We start from the raw sequence: 27519 nt of genomic DNA on the forward strand, positions 1-27519 counted from the left end.
ACTTTTTAGCACTACAGCATTTTAAAATTAAGGTCTGTACATTTTATTTTAGCTATAAAGCTATTGCACACTTAATAGATTTAACTTTTATACACACTGGGAAACCAAAAATTTCATACAACTCTCTCATTTTATTGCAGTGTTCTGGAACAGAACATGCACTATCTCCAAGGTATGATTGTATACGTTATATTACTATTATACCATTTTATTGTGTTTTGAGACGTCTTTCCCACACAAGACTAAAATTTGTGACGCAGCTTGGAAAATCTTATTGATTTTATTTCCTCCCTACTGAGTACAGTGCCCAGTACCAAAGTGTATAATAAACAATGATTTAAGATAAAGCAGATGAGTATTTAACCATCATCTATAAATTGGCTCATGTGGGCAAATAGAATTCTTGCTAGAGTTTCAGTTCAGTTTCAAAATTAATAGGAGAAAATGGAATCTGCCAACATATGATACACTTAAGAAATGATTGCTAATAATAACCTGGAAGCTTGTCTCATCCAGTCCCTACTGTCTTAGTTTTCTGAGGCCACTGTAAGAAATTACCACAAATTGAATGACTTAAAACACAAGAAATTCATCGTCTGTCAGTTCTGGAAGCCAAAAGTCAGAAGTCACCGGGCTGAAATCTTGCTGTCAGCAGGGTTAAGCTCTCTCCAGAGGCCCTAGGAGAACGCTTCCAGTCACTCATGGCTGTGGGCATTCACTGACTTGTGGCTTCATCTTTCCCATCGTCAAAGCCAGCACATTCAAATATCTCTCTGCTCTGTCTTCGCACTGCTTCCTCCTCTATGTGTGTGTCAAATAAGGACAACTGTGATTACATTTAGGGTCCACGAGGATAATTCAGGATAATCCCACCATCTCAAGCTCCTTAATCACATATGCAAAGACACTTTTTCCTTATAAGGAAAAATATGTACAGGTTCTAGGAACTGGGACCTGCTATCTTGGGCCTTTTTCAGTCTACTTTGTGTATTTTCCATGTAATAACGGATTAACAAATATACTGTGAGTAATGTTTGTGAAAGCCATATATGTAGAGATAACATTTATTAGGAAGAACAAGGAGGGACACAATGAGAGTTGTTCTGGTAACTATTATCTCATTCGACCATCATACCAACTGTGGGAGTGGATGTGAGTGTTTCTACTTATTGATGATAACATCTAAGTATCACAGATAGTAAGTGTCAAAGATATGATTTGAAGCTGGTATATTGTTTTTGTCTCTATGTTTTAATTCCACTAACTTTCTTAGTACTGTGACAACTATTTTTGTCCTTCTAAGCACTGGTCTTTTCTACACCTCTGAGGGGGAAAAACAGTTTATAATTGCCTAAATAACTGTCTCAAAATATTTCCAACACTCTGTGAACTTGCACACTAAAAATAAACCCTAAAATAATAATTTTCTAAACCAACTTTCTTTAAAGTTAACATTTTACCACCATAAACATAAGTTAAATGATGAAACTATTTTTTAAAATAAATCTTGATTGATGGTCTGATAACTATGCGTGTTACATTTATTTATGACATTTACTAAAGAACAACCTACTTTGGTGTTCAATATTTTTAAATGTACCTAGGATAAAAAGCTCTAAGTAAATCCAAACTGAATTTACAGTTATTTAGGGATTTGTTTGAAATACTAACTACCATCTTCTTGGAATTTATCCTGGTTTAGAACTCAGATGTTAACTCACAGTTTATGAGATACTGTTTCTACAGACCAAGAATTTATAAACTTTGGAGTTTAATGAATCAAGAGGATCATTTCATTAAACCCCTTATTTTACCAATGACACTCATAAAAGTTGTGACTTCTCCAAAGTGACAGAAGTCACCAGATGCTGGTAAAAACTCCACTCTCAACAATCAGCCCAACTTAAGTTTCTTTTCTCATGTTTCCTTACTCTCTCCCTTCCTTCTTTCTTTCCTTTCTTTTTTTCTCTTGTTGTTTTCTGCTTTCATGCTTTTGTTCTTTCATTGGAGCATGTGAGGAACCAAAAGTATAACACCCTGCCTTCCAGCCCCATATGAAAAAGACTTGGGTTAGGAAGTGTTAGCAGCTACTAGACAGTTTTAGGTTTTCTGATTCTCTAGGACTTTCAATGTCATTTCAAGTTGGTTTAAGGAATAACTCTCATAAATTTGGGGACTCTCATTACTATGAATTATGGACAATGGCCCATCCCATACAACTTATATAAATATAATGTATTGAAGCAATATTTATTATTAACTGAACAAATATTTATCAAGTTCTTACTATGTTCCAAAAGATACAATAAATAAAAATAAATAACTTAAAAATAATGTTTCTGTTCTTATATCTTTAAAAAATAAATATGTATATGGTTAATACTCTCTACACTTAAAATTAATAGGGTGAATTACATGTTGTATGTGTGTGTGTTGCTTTAATGGACTATTTTTAGAGCAGTTAGATAGCAAAATTGAGAGAAAAGTACAGAGATTTTCCATATACCACCCACCCCAGCTCATACATAGCCTCTCCCATTACAGGTCTCTCACTAGAGTGGTACATTTGTTAATAGTGATGGACCTACATCGTCACATCATTATACCAAGGTCCATAGTTTACATTAAGGTTCACTCTTGGTGTTGTATATTCTAAAATTTTAGACAAATGTGTAATGACAGGTACCACAATTATAGTAGTACACAGAGTAGTTTCATTTGCATAAAATTTTTCTTTGTTCTGCCTAGTTATTTTTCCCTCTCTTCTATGCTTTGACAACCACTTATCTTTTTTTTTTTTTTGCCACACCACGTAGCATGAGCGATCTTAGTTCCCCAACCAGGGATCAAATCTGTGCCCCCTACATCTGGAGTGCTGAGTCTTAACCACTGAACTGCCAGGGAAGTCCCCAACAACCACTTACCTTTTTACTGTCTCCGGTTTTGCCTTTTCCAAAGTATCATATAGTTGGAGTCATACAGCATGTAGACATTTCAAATTTGTTTCTTTAATTTAGTAACATGCACTTAAGTTTCCTCTACATCTTTTCATGGCTTGATAGCTCATTTCCTTTTAGTGTTAAATAATACTCCTTTGTCTAGATTATCACAGTTTATTTACCTATTAACCTACTGAAAGAAGGTTGCTTCAAGGTTATGGCAATTGATGAACAAAGCTGCTATAAATATTAGAGCGCAGGTTTTTATGTGGACATAAATTTTCAATTCCTTTGGGTAAATACCAAGGAACATGATTGCAGGATCAGACGGCAAGAATATGTTTAATTTTGTAAGAATCTGTCAAATTGTATTCCAAAGTGGCTATATCATTTTTCATTCCTCCTTCGTTATTTTTTTTTTTTTACCATACAACACAACAGTAACAGCAAAAATGATAATAACAGTGAAGAGTGAAATGGACAAGTAAATCAAATAATTATGTAATATAATTTCAAGAAGTGTTATACTTAAAAAATAGCAAGATGTTGTGTCAGAAATGTTTCTATTACTCGTGGATTTTAGAACAAGAGTATGAAATGGCTTGTCAGGGCCTTTTTTTTTTTTTTTTTTTACATGGGTAAAGTACAAAAAAGTTTGCTGTTTTGCCATTGGAACAATTACCTATTTGGGACACCCCATGACTTTCTGAAATAAAACTACATGATGAGCTCAGAAAATAGTCATTTATCATGCTAATTTTCCCCAAGGAATAAACACTATAAAATCTATGTATTCAATCTATCAAGGGAATAGAGAACCTGATCTCATTGCATTAAAAAATCAAATAAACTTTTTGATTTTTAAAGTTCTCACAGATAAAGAACTACCCTATTGAGTAATTCTAAAAATGGAATTAATATAACATCCACAAACTTGTGTCTTGTGAATTAACTGGGATGTTATATATGCATAATTCCTTAAAATTATTAATGTATTGTTTGGACTTGTTTCTTCTCCTTGTCTATCATGAAAGCAGCACTTATTCCATCCTCTCATACATGCGTAAATGGATTCTCTCCATGAAAGTCTTTTTCTCATACCTCTAACTAGTTGTAGCATCTTCACAACACCCTCCCCCATCCATATCCAGTCTATGTACTTGAGTATAGATTACTTAAGATGTAAAGGTATCATGGAGGGGATAGAACCCATTTCAAGATAAGTCATTATGATGATTAGGCAGCAGGTTCCTGTGCTAATGTTGGACCCCTGATGCACAAAGGCGGGATAATGGAGTGAAGGAGGGATTGAGAAGCAAATACAACAAAATGATGAACCTCTGAAGACTGAAAACAAAGTAGTCCATTTCCTTCCAGATACAAAGAAGATCATTCACCTAATGTTGTGTAACTAAACCTTCCCTAGCGCCATTTTTATTGAGAATTTGAATGCAGCAAGTAAATATAAAATGAGAGAAGTAAAGAATCTTAATATGTTTGGAATTAGGGTGAAATTATATACAAGGGAGTATTACTAACAAAGATATGGTGATGCAAATACATCATTCATGACTTGGGACTTAAAATGATTAAAATATTACTTGCATGCTCTGATCTGAGGGTTAGTTAGAAAATGAGTGAGGCTAATAGGGAGTAATAGAAGTGTTTGATGGTTTTCTTTATATGTTTTACTTTATCAGTCCAATATCTAGTCACTCTTTTGCAATGAATCTTTCTTTCCTGTGGGAAATACAACTAAGTTTTGAGTCTGGTTGATCCCATCTAACAGAAGGATAGAAATGTGCCTCAGACTTGGCCAAAGTGCTCCAGTTCCTTGGCCATGGTGATTGACTCTGGCATGCAATTTATGCTCTTTCCTGGGATTTTTCTGCTCATGCAATCTGAAGAGATAGTCTCACTTGGGTATTGTTTCTAAGCTGGTAGGATATTAATCAGATAGTTCTTGGACTTCTTGTTTGCCATGTGGAGAGAGAGACTATGAGAGATGGAATGAGACTGCCCAGTAGTTAGAGAGAGAGAGTCCTATCTTACCTTGGTATTTTTATTTAAATGAAATATGGAGTTTTGGTGTATTTGTTTGTTTGTTTAAGACCATTTTCTAAGCAAAATGTCTGTCTACACTATTGCTTATTGATGAACAAATTTTACCTCAGAACCCAATGGTAATAACTCTGATGACGATAACAGTTTCCATTTGTTAGGAGCTAAATGTCTTTCACACATTGTTTTCTCATTTACTAAATTAACAATATTCTGAGGTGCTTAAAACTCATAAAATAATGTTTACAGAAGATGCAAAATTAAGAATTCAAACTCTCTCCTTTACCTGAAGCATGGCAGAGAACACCAGATATTCCTCTATCACATAACAGAAACAGTGACCCAGATGCAGCCAGGGGCTCAGGACACAATTTCAACTGAAAACTCGTCCTAAAATTGCTTATAGTGGTCGCATCTAGCCAACATTCTCAAGAAGGAAATTAGAACGTGGCAGAATTAATTGATTGCAACAGTAAATAAAATGAGATTTTAGGTAGACTGCAGTCTCCCATAAGACAGCAGTCCTGGTTTACCTCGGAAACACAGAGTAAAAATTCCATGTCTTTGCAAACTAGAAAGTTCACTGACGTAATTGTATCTGATAGCCAAAATTTTCAGATTTATTTTTCTGTTTTTTACTCTTTGATTGTGTCAGTCAGTTTGGCTGTTCCAACCCAATTTTATAACACATACTTACAGCATTGATTTGGGGACTAAAAACATTCTTTGCAAGTCAATCGGGCTGAAATTGGTTCAGCTACAATCATCAAAATTAACTACTTTCTTCACAGCAATAAACATCTAACAATCTTTTCACCTATGAAGACACTTTCGAAGTATTCACTTTTTTTTATGTTTGCTTTCTTGATTATGAATGAATAGCCGTAAGTTCTAATCACTTCATTCCTTTCAAAACCCACCCCTTCAGTGACACATTCAGTGGCCACCACACTTGAGTAGGTTATTGCCCTCATCTGCTCCTTTACAACATGTTACTGTAAAATGCTTATTTCAACCTGTTTTCATTGTAGATATTTTGTGAAATTTGTGTAATTATTATCGCATCATATTATACGGCAAAATATGTTACTTGTTATACGATATTAAATTCTGTCCTTTGCATTCTTCATCATTTGGATTGTTTTGTATAATAGAAATTTAATACTATTTATACACCTCAGGAACCAGCAAAAGGTTGAGATAATGTTCGAAATTAAGTTATATGTTTATTACAAATGAATATATACATAAACAAACCTATATACGCATCTAAATAAGCAGTATTAAAGTATGTCCATAGATAGATTTACATCTAATAAAATCTTCCCTCTTTCCCCATTAAAACATTGGTTAAGACTTATACCTAATAAAATGTTCCCTCTTTGCCTGTCAAACAAAAAAATACCTAAGCTGTTTACCTGGAATATATAAAATGGCATACATAGATGGTAGAGTTGTTTGAATAGTATCACCCCAAAATTCACGTCTACCTGGAACCTCAAGTTCCAGTGCCCCTATTTATAAAAGGTGTTGTTGCACATGTAATTAACTTAAAATCAGGTCATATTGGATTAGGGTGGGTCCTAAATCCAATAACAGATGTCCATAAAGAAGAGGAGAAAACAAAGAGATACATAGAGAAGGCCATAGGAAGACAAAGCAGAGGTTCTTGACAAGCCAAAGAATGTCAAAGGTTGCGAGGAGGCACCAGAAAGTGGGAAGAGGCAAAGCAGGATTATTCTCTAGAACCTTCAGAGGGAGCGTGGCCCTGTGGCACTTCTTTGATTTTAGAATTCTGTCCCTCAGAACGGTGAGAGAGTACACTTTTGTTGTGTTAAGCCACCCAGCTTGTGTTACTTTATTACAGTAGCCCTAGGACCTAGTACAAATGGGTTTTAATAAACTTTAGATACTGGAAACACAATTAACCAAAATAACCAGTTGGCCAAAACTTCTCAGAAATACTTTAAAAAGCAAACCAGCAGGAATAAAGCGAGAAAGTTGTAATGAAATTATTTGAAAATGTCTCAGGCATGTCCTGGATGCCACATATTCGACTCAAACTGTCACAACGATTCATCTGCAGGCAGGCATGAGAATCCACTTCAGAATGCTGACCCTGGAGCATTCTATCACATTATGAAATATCCCATCATCTTCACTTGAGTGTGCCTACTGAGGCAAGATGATGGAATAATTTATTTTACAGAGACTTACAGCCACAAGAATTGAACCAAAATGGGTTTTCTTCTTAAAACTTACTAGAGTTTTCTCTATATCAGCGGTTATTGACCTTTATTATTTTTCTGTTTCAGTCATGGACTCTCCCTGAGAAACTATATCCTCACCTTTGAAAAATACACATGTGCACCTATGCTTTTTTTCTGTTATCTTATAATTTCAGGATGGTCAGGGATTCTCTGTTATCGTGCAGAGTCTCTAACCATCTCTATTGTAGAGAATAGCAAATTAGGGAAACCAGCTTCAAATCTCCAAATTTGGACAAGGTGTCCGATGTTTATTTAATTTATTGAAGTCACTGGTGTTAAGAACGGACTTAAATATGGTCTTCATTTATTCTCACTGTACACAGAGTCCTAGCCCTATGTTTTTTTGGTGTGTGTGAAAAAATCTGAATTATAATATTTTAGTAAAGGTAGGAGTCTAACTTTGAAGAGTCAGCATCTAGTTTAGGAAAGTTCGTACAAAAGCAAAGCTAAAATCACATGATAAAGGATAGGCAAGAGGCCATGTATACACACAAGATATTGTAAGAAACACACATGCACAATCGAATACTTTATCAGTGTTACTTACAGCATGTCTCTCAACTACTCAAAACCCTTCAGTGATGACTTAAGATACACTAAAGCTGGTTACCACACTCTAACCCTTTTTTTATGAAAAGCTGTTAATACACAAGCTACCAAATTTTGGAACATTGTTTTCACAATGTGAAAGTTTTTCATAGTTTTAAAACCTGTATTCCCAAGGAAAAATTAAAGCAAACAAATTAGAAATACAACAAACAAATCCTCTCTGTTTCCTAAAGTTCATTGCATTTCTAGGGTAGATATGACTTAGGCTTTGCTAATCAGACATGATCCCTGCACAACGTAGACACAGCAGTTACATGGGAAAACAGGCTAGATGTATCCATTGTCTGATGCACAAGGGATATGACTGTGTAATACGGGAATCCCCCATGATGGGAACATAAAGTTGGCTGGCAGCTTCCTGATCTTAGCAGAGGTAGCCCTGCCTTGAGACAAACAGCTCTGGGGTTTGTTTGTGGCACTGTTAAAGCTCAGCCTACAGACTGTGTATACACCTCTCCTAACATTTGGTTGAGGCCCCTAAATGGCTTAGTAAGACATTCTCTTATCAGAGATTGCTTTTTGTCACAACTGGCACATTGCCCCTAAAAACCCATGTTTTATTCCTCATATAACTGGATATATGTCAGTGATTATTTGGAACCCTTTGGCTACCCACAGATTGGCCAGTGACTTGACCTGTAGCAAGATCTTCCCCCCAGGCACTTATAACAACAGCAATAAAACAAAACATTAAAGAAGATTAAATTGGTTATTAGTAGGAGATAGAGAAGGCAGTTTAGTATTTCAAAGTTGGGTTAAACTATATGAGCCATGTGAAAAACAGATGAGCTAAGTAATTGAGAGACTAGAAAGAAAGGAAAATGGAGCCATGAAATAGTGAGAGGGAAAGCCTGCTCTGGAGGGTAGTTTCGACAAATTTCTGATTTCTATCACTGGGCAGAGTGTGGCCCACTTTAATGGTTCCTGACTTTATTATTACCATTTAAAAAATGTGATTTCTTATTTTATCCTTACCTTGAACTATCTTGAATGAGTCTCAGGAAAATAATCAATCATAAGAATTATACTAAAAGAAACCACCATAGAAGAGAGTTGGGGGAGGGGGGCGTATTTCCCCCAAATTGCCAGTCTTCCTTCCCTCCTCCCTTCCTCCCTCCCTTCCTTCCTCTCTCCCTCCCTCTCTTTCTCTCTCTCTTTCATTCCTTCCTTCCCTCCTTGTTTCCTTCCTTTTCCCCTCTCTTCCTTTCTCTTTTCTTCTCTTCCCTTTTTATCACTATCTATTCACTAATTTAATATAGACTATGTTTTAATACTAATCTAACGCAAGCATTTCCAGTTATGTATTCCTTTAAAGAGTCCTGAACATTATCAAACTCACATTTCATTAAGGAGTTTCAAACTAATCAGAGATGCTTGTCCCAATGCCTAATTTATCTAATATATCAATACCTATGTATTATCCTTCTCATTTCTTTCTTGTATCTGGGACCACTATAGAGAAACTTATTTTATCCTAGGGTAAGCGATGGATAAAATTAAAGAAAATTAGAAATGACAATGGAGAGAGGGTGTTTTAAAAGTGCAAAGTCAAAAAGAATTCTAAGCTTTGGAGTCAATAAGATGATGCAATCATGAAGTCAGAGAAGAAAGTCTGACTTTTTTTTGTTTCTTTGTTTTGTTTTCTGGTACAACTTTTTATATTTGTTATAACCATACAATATACAAATACAAAATGCACAATAAGTAAGTGAATGCAAAAATGGATTACATAAGAGACAACAGACTTAGAAACAGATTAGGAAGTCACTAAAAAAATGGTGAGGTAGTTACTATAAATAAATTTTTGCATTGTGAGAAATCTCATATTCTGCAAATGTGTATACTAACAATCCAGGATGTATGAGAAAATTGTGATTGGAGAAGACCACTTACTATGTAATTTTGTGATCAGAATATTAACAAATAATGACAATAGTAATAAAAATACAACCACAATTTAATATTTTCTAGCATTTATCCCCCAAATCATACTCAATCCTTTGCAGTCTTACACTTAGAATTTACTTTCTGTTTTGAGATGTAGATCCTAAAGGGAATTGACTTCTAATAAAGTAGATTATCATCAGAATTAATTTCTGATGCATATTTTTCACTAATCTCTTAATTTAATACAGGGGAAATGCCTTAGAGTCTTCTATACTCACAGTTTAATCAGATATCTTGGTGCAGTAAAAAAGCATTTTTTAAAATGTTTTGAAGATACTCAAACACCACTACATGCATTAAAGGGAGGCTCTTTTGCATATTTTCTTATGTCTTTGTATGATAAAAATTTCTGTAAAATTTGACAAGGCTTTCCCCTGATTGCTTCAACCCTCAACATGTTGGGGAATAGTACATATAAACCAACACAACTTTTCAAACCTTACTGATATCATTCACTCATTTATTAATTGCCAATAAAATGATTTGGTACAAAGAAATACACACTGTGGTAAAACAGATTTGACTTGCATGTTCCATGAAAGAGAATATAAGCAGAAAAGCATAAGGCCTAGAACTGAAATGTGAGACCACCTATATCTCAATTAAGCTTCTGTGAGTAAAAGCAATCTCAGACACAGGTTAAATGTGATGTCCATGTGAAGATAGAGATACCCATAGAGATAGATAAAATAAAGGAGCTTGAAATACTGTGATTAACTCATAGCTACACTCTTTCTGGTCTCAATCTTAACTCTCTCTGTAAGAAAAAAAAATCCACTATTTCTTCTTCTGTTACATTCTCACTTTGCTATCCACATTTTCCAAGTATTCTCCAATGTTCTTTCCAGTTATGAATACAGTCTTTGAATCATGGGGTCCCATATATTCCATTCCAGATATCACTGCCTGGATGGAAAAACCAAAATGCTTTCTTCCGTACATAGCATTTGCCTAAAAATAAAACCTAAATATTTTCCCCCTCCAAGGTATGTCTTAAATCTTAAAAACTAAATGCCTAGTTGCTAACATAAAAGCGCCTTTTAAGATATTTACCTTCACATATGAAAAACATGCTGATCATTCTTTAATAACTTTTCAAAAGTCTCTTCTTAACTTGGGACTTTTCCAATAGCCTCACTCAGAAGTCTTTCATGAGACTTCAACCTTCTCCCAGAAATCTCTTTGTATTTTGTTTAATCAATTTACCTTTTAATTTTCTTACTCATGAACAAAAAGCTTTCAGGAAGTGTCCATATAATTTTACTGTGAAGAGTATGGGCCAATTATTTTGTTTAATCTCTGCATACTGATTATTTGTCAAAATAACAAATCTAAAATTTCAAGGAATTCATACAAAGGAGTCAAAGTGAAAACATTCAGTTGGTAATATATGCTCACCATTAGGTTTTGTTAGAAAAGTCAAAACTTTTTTCTGGTTATCAAGTAACATCTTGCAGGTTTTCAATGTGATGAAAGTAAATAGTAGCAAATTTAATTACAAAGCTTACATTTGGCAGCCATTATTTCTGAAGAATTGTATTGCTTTTAGAATAATTCTAGCCTATACACTTAGAAAATTAATGTTAAACTAAAAATATCCCATGGAAGCAAATAAAATATTTTGTTAATTCTCATCTGTACCTGTAATGAATAATTTATAGTTTGATTTTTGAAAGGACTTCCTCCTTAGTTAAACTCTAGATTTCTAAAAAATTATCTAAGATGAAAAGGTAACTGATAATACATGCATAGAGATATAAATTAGCCCATAATCCTCTCATTTTTATACAACCGGGTTCATGTTGGTGTGTGTGTGTGTACAAATGTACTTTCTTTCCTATTTTAATACTGGTTTTACCATTGTTTTAAACATTCCCTTTGTCTTAAATGATCCATGGAAAGTTTTAGACTTGAGTAATTGGGCCCTCTCTGAGCCCCAGTGAACTAGAAATTATCTAGTACAACCAGTATTTTGGTAACTCTAGTTCACTGACGTTTTCCACCATAAACAGAAAAGCCAAGAAGATTTAGGCCTCAGGGAAAACATCATCAAGTCCATCTTATTAGACTTTCTTAACAAGAAATGAAAACACAATAGCATCATAAGAAAGCCACTTAAAACTTTTCTTGTTTTCCTTTTTCCTATGCATCTTTTTGCACATCTGATAAACGATTTTAATGTCATAAACAGAGTACAAAACCTAAATCTTGATACGAAGGCATCTGTGAAGTTTATTTTTTAACCTGGGCATCAAGGTGGAAACGATTTAGGAATAACGTAGCTCATCTGTATTTGAAATGTCTCAAAAAATTGGAGGAAGGAAGGAAGGGAAGGAGGGAGGGAGGGAGGGAAGAAGGAAGGGGAATAAAAGAGACTAGAAATGGCTAAAGCAATTGACTTAGGATTTAAAATCAACCTTAGTGGGATTGACCAAAGAAGATGTATCATTAATTAATCATGGTTAATAGTTCTAAATAACTAATTGCATTCAAGAAAGAAAAAGAAATAAAAAGGTGGAAATACAAATGTGATAAATTTTAGAAAATAAAGCTGTTGCATAACAGGATGGACAAAAAGTCAAAAGGGGGAGAAAGCATACAGCATTTTACAGGGTCCTTGCATTTTAAAGGCTGTAAGGAAGGTGGTTACAGCTTATTTATGTTCAAATCTACATCACTCTAAGGTTACCTCACATAAATTTTTCATTCTAGATTGACTTTTCCTAACTTAAAGTCCATTTCTAACTAGCTTTCTTCTTCAGTGCCTGTGATGTCATCTGGTAGACAAACACATTTATAAAATAAAAATAAATTTTTAATATTGTTCAAGCAAAATATAATTAGAAGGGAAAATTAACTGGAGATGTATGAACTAATAACATTATCAAATATACGTTAAAGTAGGGATTATATACTCTGAAATTCTTAATCTTACAGTTCCTTTCCATTAACACTTAGCTAAAGACATGTTTGCATGTGGTCATACTCCAAAGCTTATGGCAAATCAATATGTTTGTGTATATTCTTTGACTTGTATGAAATTTCCCCAAAATATATGTCTTACCTCATTTTGGAGATCTCGGATCATTTTGTTCTTTCTCTCCATTTCAGTCTTTAAGAAAGCAATCTGAAAATAAATAGAATATCATGTAGACACATTTCAAATTCATTTCCATAGCTTTTACAAATTTATTTTCACAATTTTTAAAGTGTAATAAAATTATCTCTGTCAACAAATCTTGAAAAAGAACAAAGGGTTAAAATTTTCATTAGCCAAATTTTTATTGCCCAATTCATAAATATATCCACTAGTTATATAACATACATTTTTCTTATGTAATAAAAGATTATTTTTTAAAAAATTTAGTCTGTTTCTGTTTTGTAAATAAGTTCATCAGCCGGGGCAGGGATAGTTAGGGAGTTTGGGATTGACTTGTACACACTACTGCATGTAAAATAAATAACCAACAAGGACCTACTGTATAAAAAAAAAAAATGAAGAGGGGGCAAGAGAATGATATAGGTGAGATGAGATCGGCCATGTGTTGCTAATTCTTGAAGCTAATTGATGGGTTTATGGGGATTTATTACACTTTTCCTTCCACTGTGATTCTCTTACCTGTCTAAACCTCAATTTTTTAAAATGTGGTTCTTAAACAAAAAAGGCGAAATTCTAGTGTTGGGCCTAGGAACCTCTTTTCTTAAAACATTCTCCAGGAAATTTTTATATATGGCCAGATTTGAGAGCAATTGCATAGTGATGCTCCTGACCTCAAAACCATGGAACGTTATAAACACCGCACCAGAGAAACCACAGTGTTTCCTCCTGAATATGATATTGTCAGAATCTGTACCGTTAGGCAAGTTATTCAATCTATATTTGTATAAACATAGCATCTTTATCTGCCTGACTACTTTGAAAAAATCAATATAGCACAGTAGCTAAAATATGAGACTCTAAGGTCACTGAGAGTTCACTATGTGTGTGAAATGTATGATAGTGGGTGAAACATTTAATTTATCCAATTTTCAACTTTCTGCCAGTCACATATTTTAAAAAAGTAAAAGGAACAGGTAAAATTAATTTTACTAATATATTTTATTTAATTCAATATATTCAAAATATTATCATTTGGCGTGTAATGGATTACTGATGACAAATTGACATTATTTTATGCAATATATCTTTAGAATCCACTGTGTGTTTTACACGTCCAGCACATCTCAATTTGGACTAGCCATTTTATAGTGCTCAGCAGCCTCCTGTATCTAGTGGTTTTATATTGGATAACACAGTCTTGGAGGATTTCTGGCATGATGCAAAAGGGACTAGTAATATGCACTATGCCGAGAGAAAGACTGAGTCAATGGAAATCAAGTTCAGGAGTAAAATTAATTTTTACCATATATATACATGTTAGAAAAATAGTTCTGAAGCATTGCAAACATAAACAAAAGAAGAAGAGTAATACTATGTAAAATGCTTCTGGGCCCACCCTAAGAATAAATATATATAAATGCTTTGTGCAACTTTCTTCAGACCTTGTAAAGAAAATGTTATACATACTACTAAAGCCCCACTTAATTTTTCTTCCTTTCCTCTCCCCAGAGGTAACCACTATCCTGGATTTGATGTGTGTTAGTCTTGTTCATTTTTTGTACATTATATTTGCTGTGCATTCCGTAAAGCTTTACAACGTGTTAAAACCTTATCTTCTTCTGGCTTGTGTAGGTGTCCTTGTATTAGCATTTCCTCAAAAGGTAACAAAACATAAACCAAACAATTTTTGATGGTCCAACTACATGTAAAACAGAAGCAGAAGCCTAAGAACCATCTTCATCATTTTGGCTGTAACAATTCTCAAGGTTACGTTTGAACTACAAAGATACTGAGAGCAACCTGAAAACGTGAGTCACACTCTTTGTCCCGTTAGGCAGACAGTTCAATCTGATTGATAAAACACAGGTATCACTAGAAGGACTTGATGACATTCAAAATTAGATATGTGTGCAGAGCAGTAGTATACGTTCGAATAAACCCATTTCTGCTGTTTTGAGGTAACCAATGCTGTGGCTAGACCAGCCCTTGTAGTTCTCTTTAGGATTGCAAGATACCCTGAGCAATAACCATTAGGAAAGTTTGAAAAAATAAAGGTTTATGACTTACAAGTCCAGGAAATTACATGGTACACCTGGGGCCACATAGGAAGGTTGTAAAGAGAGGGAGGGAGAGAGAGACAGACCAAGAGAGAGCGAGCCCATGGCCTGGGGTTCTGCTTTTATTGGGGTTGAGGGTGGTGGCCTAGGGTTTCAGAGTGAGCACTCTTTACTGGTGCATTTAAAATACAAGGGTGGAAATTTAAAGTGCAAAAGAGAAAAAAACTAAACTAAACAAAAAAACTAGAGGCCCAAATGGTCAGTTATCACAATTAAATTACCCAAGATTTCTAAAACAAGAGACTGTGTGGTGGTGGAGTGGGGAGGTAGCGCTGGCTCTTCATCAGGTCAGTGGTTTGCAGTGTGTTTACTGGAGACAGGCCTCTTTGAAGTGGTTGTCTCCTTGAAGTGGCTACCTGGGCAATCAAATCCTAAGTCAGGTATTTGCATTACAGAAAGAAAAGCAAACAGGGCTTACACTACATCTACCTCTGTACTTGAGCACCAGAAAATTTTGATATGTTACGGATTTGTCTTTAGTTTAGGTCATGGACTACTTAAAGCCATCTGGTTATGTTAATAACCAGCTCTTTTATGATTATTTTCCACAAATCCTCACATTTTGATACTATTTATTATATAGTCTCCATAATTAACACATAAATTAACATTGTAATGAAAATATATTGCAATGTCAAGAATATAATTATTTGAATGTTAAACAATGACAGGAAAACTTGAGAAGGCAATATTCAAATATTCAGGAACTAAAATACATTCAGAATATTCAAAAGTTATAACATTTTGAAACCATTGGTCTAGAAACCCAGCAGATTTTAACATCCCTGGAAAAATAAGAGTTCCTAGAAAATATTTATGAAATAGATCTCAGAGAAGAAAATACCATTTATTTACATTGAGTAAAGAATGGACAAACATAACTTTTTATTTTTTTTATTTTTTAAGCTCTTTATTGGAATATAATTGCTTTACACTCTTGTACCAGCTTTTGAGGTACATCAAAGTCAATCAGCTGTATTTAGACATATATCCTCATATCTCCTCTCTCCCACAACTCCCTCCCACCCTCCCTGTCCTGGCCCTCTAAAGCATCACCCATCATCGAGTTGATCTCCCTTTGTTATACAGCAACTTCCCACTAGCTATCCATTTTACAGTTGGTAGTATAAATATGTCTATGCTACTCTCTCACTTTGTCCCAGCTTCCCCTTTGCCCCCGCCCCCCAACCCTGTGTCCTACAGTCCCTTCTCTGCATCTGCATCCTTATTCTTGTCCTGTCACTGGGTTCATCAGTACCATTTTTTTTTTAGATTCTGTATATATGAGTTAGCATACAATATTTGTATTTTGAGATGGGAGAGGAAAATCTTCCCTTTAGGTTCAATATTGAACTTTAAGAAAAGTACTACAAGGATTCTGAGATGAGGGTAAGGCTGACTCAGCCAGTCTTGCCGCCTTCTTCCCAACTACTCATCCTTTGTCCCCACTTTTCCCATACTTGCCTATTTAACTTTTGCTGAGCTCTTTCATACATTATAGCTTTCTTCTTTTGGGAGGTTGGACATAGTTTGCATAACATATTGGAATAAACACAGGTTTATGCTTTGGCTTCTCCAAATACTAGCTGTGTAAATACAAGCAAGAATTATTCATTTTCAGTAAAAAAAAAAAAAATAGCATCCAGTTTTATTGTGAGACCCTGAGAAAATAGTTTGTATGAACACTTCTATTCTGCTCTAACTGCCATTATTTGTGTATTTGTGACTGGGCTATGAAGAAATTGAGATTAAACGTGACAGGTTAAGACAGAAATGGGATTGCAATTAGGGTCGCTCATTATGCTGGGTCAGATTTTGAGGGGAGGAATCAACATGATGGTGCTAAACATATCTGTTCTTTTATGTAACATCCGATGCCCAAAGAGCCCGAAAGAAGCACGCATTGTAGGTTAGCCGTGAGTGTTGCCATAGCATAACAGAGAAGAACAAAGATGCTCATCCTTACAGGTGGGCTGGAAGATAACAGTGAATTTATTAACAACAAATAATCCTGCACTCAGGAAAATCAACGATCATTATTACAAAGACTGTCTGCAGGAAGTAGGTACCCCAGATGACAGACAGGACTAAATTTCAGGAGCAGAACTTTACACTCTAATTCAGATTGTTTAAGGAAGCCTTGCAAAAGAAAGGCAGGCTGACAGTACTTAAAGGGGCTGGGATCCCAGATAATGTATCTAAATGGAAACCTTGTATTAGTCCTGTTTCTAGCTTCTGTAAACATGATGCTTTAATATCTACCCTACACATGTATGCAGATAAGCCTTGTTATGGACAACCCAATAATATGCTTGAGTCATCCTATTTTGATTTTCTGCCTTCCTCATCGCTGCTCCTTCCCCACCCCCTCTCCCTGGTGGTATGCTTTTCAAATACAGACTAATCAATACAGAGTGGAGAACTCCAGCCACCCTTTGTATTGGGTTCTTACGCTCCAGGCGACTAAACACCTGCCTTAATCACCTCAGGGTGAGGTAGCAGACAAATAGCCCCAATGCCCCAGAGCCTGCTGAAATCATTCAAACTGACCAATCCTAAGCCTGCTTACCCTGCCTAACCCATTCCTTCCCATGGAAATCACAATAAAGGCTCTTGTCCACAGTTCCCCTACCTTCCTTTGCCTTGTGCCTGACCTGGTGCTTCCCTGCGTGGTCCCCTGTCACTTGGCATGCCCCTCTGGTGGGAACCGTGAGAAATAAATTATCTTTCCAAAGGTAGTCGTTTCCTGATCTGTTGGTCTTACTACACCGTACATTTTCTATTAATATACTATATTTTGAAACAGATTCAGGTCTTCAAACGAGATAAAAGGTTTAATCTCCATAAATGGTACATAAAGTGGGCCTGGGGAATCAGGTAGAAATCTAGTTTTCAGCACTACTACCCAGAGCATCATCTCTCCTGTCTATGGTGAATATTAGTTATAAGAATTGAAATGTGAGGATCAAGAGAACATCATTTTGAGAGACAAAAATCTGGAGAGAAGTTTGATTCTTAAACTTTGGGGTGTCTCAGAACCACCCATGGAGTTAATTAGACAGATCGTGCGGCCCCACCCTTGAGAGATGTCTATTCAGTGGATGTAGGGTATAGCTTAGGGATCTGTATAGCTTAATTCGAGGTCACACCCCAAAATTCAAGAGCCTGACACCAGCACTCTTCCTATAGTTTTTCATCCATAAATAAGGGTTGGGAATAAGAAGACCCCTAAGAATCAAATACAACAAAAATACCTTTTTTTGAAATGAATGCTGACCAAGTATTTTTATAATCTTCATGATTGTGTTTTCTTTATTGTATTTTCATTTTTATTTGTTACAGGTGTGTTTGTTCCATAGTGATTTTAGGAAAAGAAATTAACTATTTTCCATTCCCAAAGCAAAGAACACAAAAAAGAAATACTTACAGTAGCCTGTTGTTTTTCTGCTTTCTCAGTTGTCTCTTTAAGCTGATTTTCCAGGGCCTCCTGGAGAGACTTCATTTGTTCTCTTGTTTAGTAGAAAATAGAGAGCAAAAAGAGAGACATGATATAATTCTGTTACTTCCTATGTACACTATGAAAGGAGGTTTTGCTATATATATACATTTAGGAAATAGATAACTAGAATGTATAGCGACACAGTTAAACATACAAGATGTAACTCAGGACTCTGGTAATAGTCTTCTCTCCCATGCCAGCACTAAAAGAAAGCTATATTTAAGGGAAATTGCCTTGCTATTGTGTCTTATAAAAATCCCACTGTGTGAATCATCTGTGAGCTGCATAATGTGTTAAACTGATATAATAATTAGAGTTGGAAAGCTAATTTTAGTGACAGCATGCCAGGGTGTGAACATGCTGTTTAGAAAAAAAAAGTTACCATAGACTTGCTGAGAGGATACAATTATCATTCCCTTTGATGCTCCTAACTGACTAATTCTAAAGCATTGTATTTTAGACATCCTGTATAAGGTCTGAGACTTTTTGTAAAAACAAAGGAAAAAAAGACATTTCTAATGTGAAAGTTGTCTCATTTATTGGGGATAATAAAAAATACATGTCTGCACATATATTTACACATTGTATCTCAAGCTCACCAGAACATATGGACCTTGTCTCACATTAAAAACATAAATATTTTCATAAATATGCATTCTCCTCAAAGGTTTAGGATTTTCTCAAATATGATAAATTTTATAATCTTTCTGTGCTTTCATTTATCACCTAAGCAATCACTTCAAAAAGTTCAGATAGCAGATAACAGCACATGAGTGAGTGTGTATGTAGGTGTGTGTTAAGTATGGCTAGAGGAATAAACTCCCTCAAAGCAATAGCAATAACCAGCCAGAAACCTTTTCTACTCTTACCAGCACGCAAACTAAAATTTCCAGTCTAGTGCCAAAAGACAACTTCTGAACATAAATATTTTCTTGGTGTGTAATAAAGAGACTATGGGATAGGAGAGTACACTCTTAGGCTCATTTTTTTCATCTATAAAAAGGGCATAATGATGGAACTACCTCATAGGTTTGTAGTGAGGCTTAGAAGATATAATGTAGGCAAATTGCTTAGCAAATGCCTGGAAAATAATCACTTAATACACATGAGATCATTACCACAACTACTGGCACCACTCGACATTCCTGTGTTCGATCCTTGACCACCACAAGCTGCTCTTTCAACCAGAAGGACTTAACAGTGCCCCCAGATTTCTTACTTTAGAAATTCTTAGTTCCCACTTTCAATTTCAGGAATATCTGTGAGAGTCTATGTGATTACCAGAAACAATTTGAATTTTGTTTATCAAAGCAAAATATAACGGAAACAAATTATAAAATAATTACAGTCACTTTGGTTTCTAAATGATTTATGCTTGTTTGGGTAAAGCTTTAACATACTTTTGCTTAAAGTGGATTTTGTCTCAGCTTCCATTACTGCCTCAAATAGGTTTCATTTATCAGAATTGTTTCACATATGAACATAAAATCTGGACTTCCACTATTTCTTCGCATATTTTCCATAAAGAGCATTTGTGGCATAATGTAATATAAAATAATAGTAATATCTACATATATTCTAGGCTTAGGGTATACCAGGCACTCCACAAACTTCACATCAAAATGTAACACTATATTACAAATGGAAAACTGATACACAGACAGGTGGTGGAATTGTATTCTGGAGCATATGTGCTCAAATTCTAGAGTCATTGTACTACCTCTGTTGAGGGAGACAGACAGAGAGAGAGAAAGAAGGAAGGAAGGAAGGATCTACATTCTGTCCCTAACACTAAAATCTTCAATAAGTATTGAATAAAAATGCAACAGGGACTATTATATTTCCAACTAGAAAAAAGTTATAATAAAATCTTATAATTATTCATTATTTCTGGATTTTAAAATTCTCATTTTTATTTTAAATGGATACATATAGTTTAAAATTAAATTATAAAATATTATATAGTTTATAAAAATTAAAATATGTTTATATACGTGTGTGTGTGTGTATATATATATATATACACACACATATATATGTATTAAAAAATGCCCACATACTGACATCTATAGGCAATAGGGAGAAAGACAAAAATAAACTGCAGAAGCTGTTAACAAAAACTGAAAAAGGCAGAGAATTCTGCACATTTTCATGGCAAGGAAAGCTATTAGACAGAATGGCAAAGTGGGCCTTTTGAAACTTCTGAATCTCTCCATCTCCTCTTCTGTTTTTCAGGCTTATTTCTGCACATTCTCACTGCTCTCATGCTTTAGGTGGCCCCAAACTCCCGTCCCACAACTTGCTAAGTTCTACTCCAATGAGAAATGCTTGCTGACTTGCTCATGGACCACCCCTCCCTCCACCGACTGGGATTTGTACAAACTCTAGGGCCATGTTTGGCACTGAACTGAAACTTGAATTCTAAAGAACTGTTCGCTCCAGTGACACTGTGATAGATTTCTCAGATATTGAGTACATTTTAGCATATTATTTCATGGTTATGAGGGATTTTAAAAGGCAGCTGTTTGACACATCTTCCATTCCAAATTATAAATATAAAAATACCTCACCGCACAGGAAGGTAATTTTTTTGAATGGTTCTCAGATTGTATTGTCCTAACATCACAGATAGAAACCTTGCTGCTATCCCAGGCATCCTTTTCCTTTTCAGAGAACTCGATAAAGTCCATTAGTACACAGAGTCCAAACTGCCTTCTCAGAATCTGCTATACATTTTAGTCTTTCAGGTTCTGATAATACTTCTAAATTTGCAATCAGTTAATACTTTTGATTAATCCTCTGAGATGATTTTTTTTCTCTTTTACCTTTAAGTCTCATTTTGGAGATGAGATACACAGCCTTCTTCATATTCAGATAACCATGATTTTTTATATCTCTAACTAAACAGAAAAAATAATACATCAAATGTATTATACTTTTGAGAAATCAGCTATTGTTAGGATTTATTGAATTTTCCATTCTGACTTTGTGTACATTACACAAGTTATGCATTTTAAACAAATTTTATAATTTTGGATAAAACTCTGAAACCACAATACCAAAATATCTGCTCCATTTAATCCATTCATTGAAAGACCTGGTCCATCATCTGGCCATTTGCATTTCATGCCAAATGTATAGATGATGACCTGAAATTCTTAATAACTTTAACCTCATTTGCCTGGATATTTTGTGTGTCATATAGAAGTAGCCATAGACAATTTAAAAAGTATCAACAAACTAAAGGAATAGGTTTTTCCATATCCACATCATGCATAAGCGTGTCTCTTCATCTATGTCTCTCCTGCAATAAAGAAAGGCTGACTTTGCTGCTCTTTCACCCCATGGTCTTCACTGATGAAATCTCTCTGTCCTCTTCTTTAAGCCACTTTTCCTTAACTTGGTCTATGTCTCTTTCTTTCTGCCTTGAACAATGTTGTCAGAATAATTCCCCTAAAATACTTTTTAATTATATCATTCTTTTACAGAACTCCCTAAGCTGGTTTTCTGTTGCTTATGCTGAAGCCATCCTTTAAGAGTGGTCCCAGTCTATGTACAACAGCTTTATTTTCTGATCTTCCCTGACTCACTCTGTCTTCTTCAGTCACTGCAACTCTGTCACTGATGTTACACATGCATTATGCAGAAGTCATTTCTATTTTTAGGTTTTTGCTTATTATCTTTTCCCAACATGGAAGACTCTACAAAAAGTAATAATTTTCAATGACTCTTGGTCTGTTTTGATTAGCTATTTCTATCAAAAATGTTGTTTATGATTCTCCACTAACTCAGTGAACCACAAATACTTGTGTGATATTTAGCACAGGTGTTTTAAAAGGCGGATTATTTCAAATCAATAAAATTGTTTAAAATGATGTACTTTTGGAAACATGCTCAGACCCATATTTTACATGAGATCTTTTTAATATTGGACTTTGGGGAGAATTTCATGTTTAAGAAACAATGATTTCATTTAAATAATAAAAAGAGTCAATGTAAGATGCTTGATTTGATATTTTTAACATGTCATTGACTCAATGACACGAGGTTTCTGAGTCAAGAGGCAAGGACAGTGGAGAAGATACAAGATGGTGAGAAGAGACTACATAGTGTAGTGTCTGTCAGCTTTTTAAATAGCTTTTTACTTTGGATCAGTAAACCAACTGAAAAGGGTATGGCTACGGGTAAGACACAGCAGAGCAAATTCCAATTAACACAACTCTCAGCAATTTACTTAAGCATTTTGAGCAAGAGTTTTCTATTTACTAAAGGAGGACAATAATATCTATAATTATGGTGTTGAAGCAAGAAAAAATATGTAAAGCATCTAGCAGAGCCTCTAGTAAATGTATAACAAATAACAAATGTTAGTTCGTTTCTACCTTAAAATAACTTGGCTTTTTTTTCTTTGAGAAGCAGTTTCAAGTCATATATTTTTTTTAATACAGCATAGAAATCTAGCTCATAATTCACTTCCTTCAAAAATAAACAGGTAAAAAGTAAGAAAATTGTTCTAATTCTACTATGTTATTAAGATTATCCCATTCCTTTCCACCCCCACCATTATCACCATGGTCAAGTTTTGATACTATTAAAAATGGTTCACTGATGTCAATGTTATTGGATCTGTCTATTGATGGGCAGACTTATATGCATCCATTTTACTAAGAGAATAGAGGAAAGTACTCTAGATCCTTAACAGTTGAACTGAGATCTGCAGACAAGCAGCATCAGTATTGGCATCATGCATCACCAGGAAACGTGTTGGAAATGCAGAATCTCAAGTGCCACCCTACATTTATTTTATAAGGATCTGCATTTGAACAAGTTTCTCATACATTAAAGTGTAAGTAAGAATATAAAGAAATGAATGCATTTGGAATAAAATTATTGTGAGGTCTCTGAATGGAGTTGGGGTATGGAGAAAAATAATTGAGAAAATAAAAGGAAAACACAGCCTTACCTTTGTTTCTGACCGATTTCCAGAAGCTTCTGAACATCAGTTTTGGCAGATTTCTCATCATTTTTCAAATTCTGATAAAAAAAAAGTGGGAAAAGGAAGTCTTATTCAGGAGATAAATTGAAGCTCACCCTACTTTTGTGTTTATGGCACAGGTGTACCCTGAAATAGGATGTGCAAATGAGGCCACGATGGTCGCCATGGCTCTCAGGATGCACAATTTACGACACCAACTGGTGCAAGTGCTACATGGTGAGTGAAAGGGAATGAACTGAGTTTCAGCCTTTAGAGGTTCAATGGAGGAGAAAGTACTACCCAAATATCTAGGTCTCTTTATAAGTGAATATAAAATATATCATCTGCTTTTCATTTGAAGTTTTACTATGTTCTCTGCATGCATGTTAAACTTGTTCTGGCATAGTTTCTACAAACATGAGGGGACATAAAAGACCTCCTAAATAAGCTAAGTAATAATACATTCAAAATCAAAGCAGTCAAATAGCATGCACCTGTTTGGTCTTGCCTATTTATTATTTATGAGTAATGCACTCGAATACATAGAAAAACTAGGGACATTTAAAACTGTAATTGTTCTATATAGACTATGTATTAAAGAAAAAATACCACCTCCATCATTAGTGTTTATTTACTCTGGCAAATTCAGCATTAGACAGACCATAAATCAAAATGGAAAAGTCCACTGAGCTTTGCTCATTAGATAATCTGTTAAGCCTCCCCTAAGAACTTTCTTATTTTTACTCAATAAACTATTTAATAGGGTAACATATCCTTCTTGATATTAAAAGTTGAAACAGAGACAATATTGTTTGTAGGAAGAGCAAGTATGATAGGCAAGGAATTGACAATAACAAGAATAGCACACACTTTGTTTACTTAATATTTATTCAACAACAAAGGCATGGTGTCTGCCTTCAACATTTTTTCAGCCTAATGCTAGAAACAATTTTCATATAGTAAGCTAAGCTTTCTGATAGGGATGTGGTGGGGCAAACTTCACAAAAGAAGCATCTTCCCTAAAATAATTGACTGAGGTCATTATTAGGAAGCAGCCCTCCAAAAAGGTGCTCTGTTTATTTGGAAAGAATAGCTTGACATAAAATACAAACAAAACAGGAAGAGGGGCTGGTGAGGGGAAATCACCAATCATGGGATTTACAGTTTCAAGTGCATCATGGCCATGTGACCTGGGGCAGTTTAAAAAATCTGCCCTTTGACTTCTTTATATGATAAAAAGCAGGATTAAAATTTTGAAAAGTCTACAGTAGACAGTTATTGGAAAACTCAAAGGGGATAATGTGTGAAATCACTTGGTGAAACATACAAAAAAATATGCTTATTCATTTGACCATCTGCTATACTCTAGGTATCATAAAGGAAACCAAGATTAAAAGGTCACCAGCCTTTCTCAAGAAATTAAAAAAAATAAAACACACGAGATAAAGAAATGAAAAGGTGAAAAGAGTAGGTATGCAGATGGAGGTCTGCAAAGTGTATCCAGTTAAAGAACAGGAGAGCACTTGTTTATTATTTCTCTAGCGATGTGCAGAGAAGTGAGATGTACGTCTTGGAAAATAATTTTGATGGCTTTGAGGATACCAAAGATCGATATACTTACTAATTAATCAACACGGTGTTTACTGATTGATCTATATTACCATGCCATTCAGGTGCTATGGTTTCCGAGATGAACAAGATTTTCAAACCTCATGTCTTCGTGCAGCCCCATTGGAAACAAACATATGTACAAGGGGCAATATAGTCATTTACAAGTTTGAAACCTGTAGTCACCATTTATTAGATGGATGACTTTGGGAAATTTCTGTGGCTTATTTGAGTCTTGTTTCCTCATTTTACAAGGAGTGAAATATTATCTTAATTTTGTGAAGTATTAAGGGGATTTAATAAGAAAAAATTAAAAATTCACCTTGTACAATGACTGGCACAAAATAAAAAGCATTTAAAAATTGCAATTACATTTAGTGACTGAATTTTTACCATTTCAAAAAGATAACTACAAAAAATTGTACATTTCTTTCATGTCATTTCCTAGACTGTAATTAGATGTCTTAACTTAGGCTACAGGTATAGAGAGACTGAGTGTCCTGGAAATACTGTAAATACTGACACTCTTGGGCATTTATTTCACCACATGCTTGAAAAATTCTCAATATGCCAGGTGTTCCATGCCTCTAAGAAGGTGCAAGTACCTTAAATATTCTTCACAGTTTCATAAAACTTAAGAATTTCTATTTAATGAAAAGGTGCAGTTCTGGTATCAGCTTCCTATGGAAATCAACATGCACTCATTTTCATCTTATTCAGTGCGTCCCTACTAAGGGACGCATGCATAGTTCTACTATACAACTGTTATTCCTGAACTGTTACCATCTTGCTACCTGTCACTGTGTCCTATTGGAGTGTGAGTGATTTTTCTGCTATTTTCATGTTCCCAAGATGTAATACATCTTCTGGAACAAGAGCTTGGGTGTCAGGTTCAAAATATCAGACCAACCTCCTAACTTTCTTTGTGCTCTTAGTCTCTGAGCCCTTTCTTAACTCTATTTTCTTACCTATAAAATGAGACTAATACTAATCATTGCATAATTATCATGTGAAAATTAATTAAAACTTGGAGAAAGAGCTCCTAACACAAGAGACCACATTCAATTAACTGCAGTGGTTACTGACACCATCATCATCATCATGGGACTAGAAAGCTAAGAGCAATGGCGATTACACAGGTTAAGAAACATGATTCAGTGCAATAACTAACAGACTGGCTCTAGAGTCAGATTGCCTGCATTTAAACTCTGGTTTCTTTTGTGACATTCAAGCATGATTCCTTATGTATAACAAGAAAAATCACATTTACAATGCCTACCCTCATTGATATATTATGAGACTTAAATCCTATGCAAAGCTTTTAGTATACAGTATGCATTCAATAAATACGATGTTAAAGGAAAATATCAAAATATATTCTCAGATATTTCAGAAACTTTTCTTATCAGAGATCGATTTTTTTTTGGTATCGGAGATTTCACTGAGTGCTAATACATTTTTACAGATGACACTCTTCTTTGTAAGGCATTAACCCATTTTAGTAATGGGGTTTATTAAAGAATTTTCAGAACTATCCATTGTGGAATTTAAAGTTCCTTTCTAGAGATCATTGCTATATTCATTTAACTCTTGATCATAATTGTTTTTCATCATTTTGTAATACAAAAAAACACAAGGGTCAAACTGATCTTTGAAGCCATGAGAAATTGATGGCTTTGCCAAGCACACAATTTTCTCATTCCTGCATTTGCGAACCATAGATTCTCAGACTGCATTTCAAATGACATTTCTTTTCAAAGCTCTTATAATAATAAAAAATAACTCCCATGTTCAAGCCCAGAAATATATGTAAAACTGGCTTAAAAAAATGCAGACGTCTTCACACGTTAATGCACTGAGACAAACCAGGTGACTCCTTATCATTTGCTACTGAGAAAATTAGTTTTCATCTCACCTGAAGGTTGATTTTAATTCCATCAAGTTCTCTTGATGTCTTTGTCAGCTGACGGAGGATGGTGCTTCGCTCCTTAAAGACTTGCTTCAGCTGCTTTTCTAGCTCTTCATAGTCCTGTCTAACACAGAAAGAAAAGGCATGAGGGCCCCCCAAATGCTTCCACTTGACTGTAGCCACTTTCGCCATAATTACAAATCCTCGCATTTTAAGCAAAATCTAGATGAACAGAAACCTTAATTACGAGAATGTTTTGTTTTTGTTAGCTCATCTAAAGAGGGAAAATTGAAAAGTCAGTTTTTAGAAAAAGGTTTCGTTTTGCACTGAGGACCATACAGGCCACAGAGATTTTCCAGAAAAACATTGTACATTTTTTGAATGTATAACATAGTTTATTAGATACCTCTTGGAAAACAGATATTTTCCATGACATTATCACACTTTTTTCTAAGGTTCCTGAAGTTTTACAGCAGGAGATATGA

At 34.8% G+C, this 27519-nt stretch overlaps 1 protein-coding gene across 2 annotated transcripts in view; it reads right to left on the reverse strand.

The window, feature by feature from the left end:
• The window catches only part of LUZP2 (leucine zipper protein 2), a 494920-nt gene that overhangs the window by 240100 nt on the left and 227301 nt on the right, over window positions 1-27519 (reverse strand). Inside the window, exons 2-5 of one of the 2 annotated variants that reach the window (XM_057695976.1) lie at window positions 27041-27154; window positions 23506-23576; window positions 18471-18552; window positions 12891-12953 (exon numbers count right to left, since the gene is read on the reverse strand). In XM_057695976.1, the coding sequence (XP_057551959.1) occupies window positions 12891-12953; window positions 18471-18545 (138 nt within the window). In that variant the 5' untranslated portion in view covers window positions 18546-18552; window positions 23506-23576; window positions 27041-27154. Of the gene's footprint in view, window positions 1-12890; window positions 12954-18470; window positions 18553-23505; window positions 23577-27040; window positions 27159-27519 lie in introns of both variants that reach the window. The other variant, XM_057695974.1, reaches the window with a different exon arrangement.

The sequence above is a fragment of the Hippopotamus amphibius genome, chromosome 9 (genome assembly GCF_030028045.1).
Source record: "Hippopotamus amphibius kiboko isolate mHipAmp2 chromosome 9, mHipAmp2.hap2, whole genome shotgun sequence".
Classification (NCBI taxonomy): Eukaryota; Metazoa; Chordata; class Mammalia; order Artiodactyla; family Hippopotamidae; genus Hippopotamus; species Hippopotamus amphibius.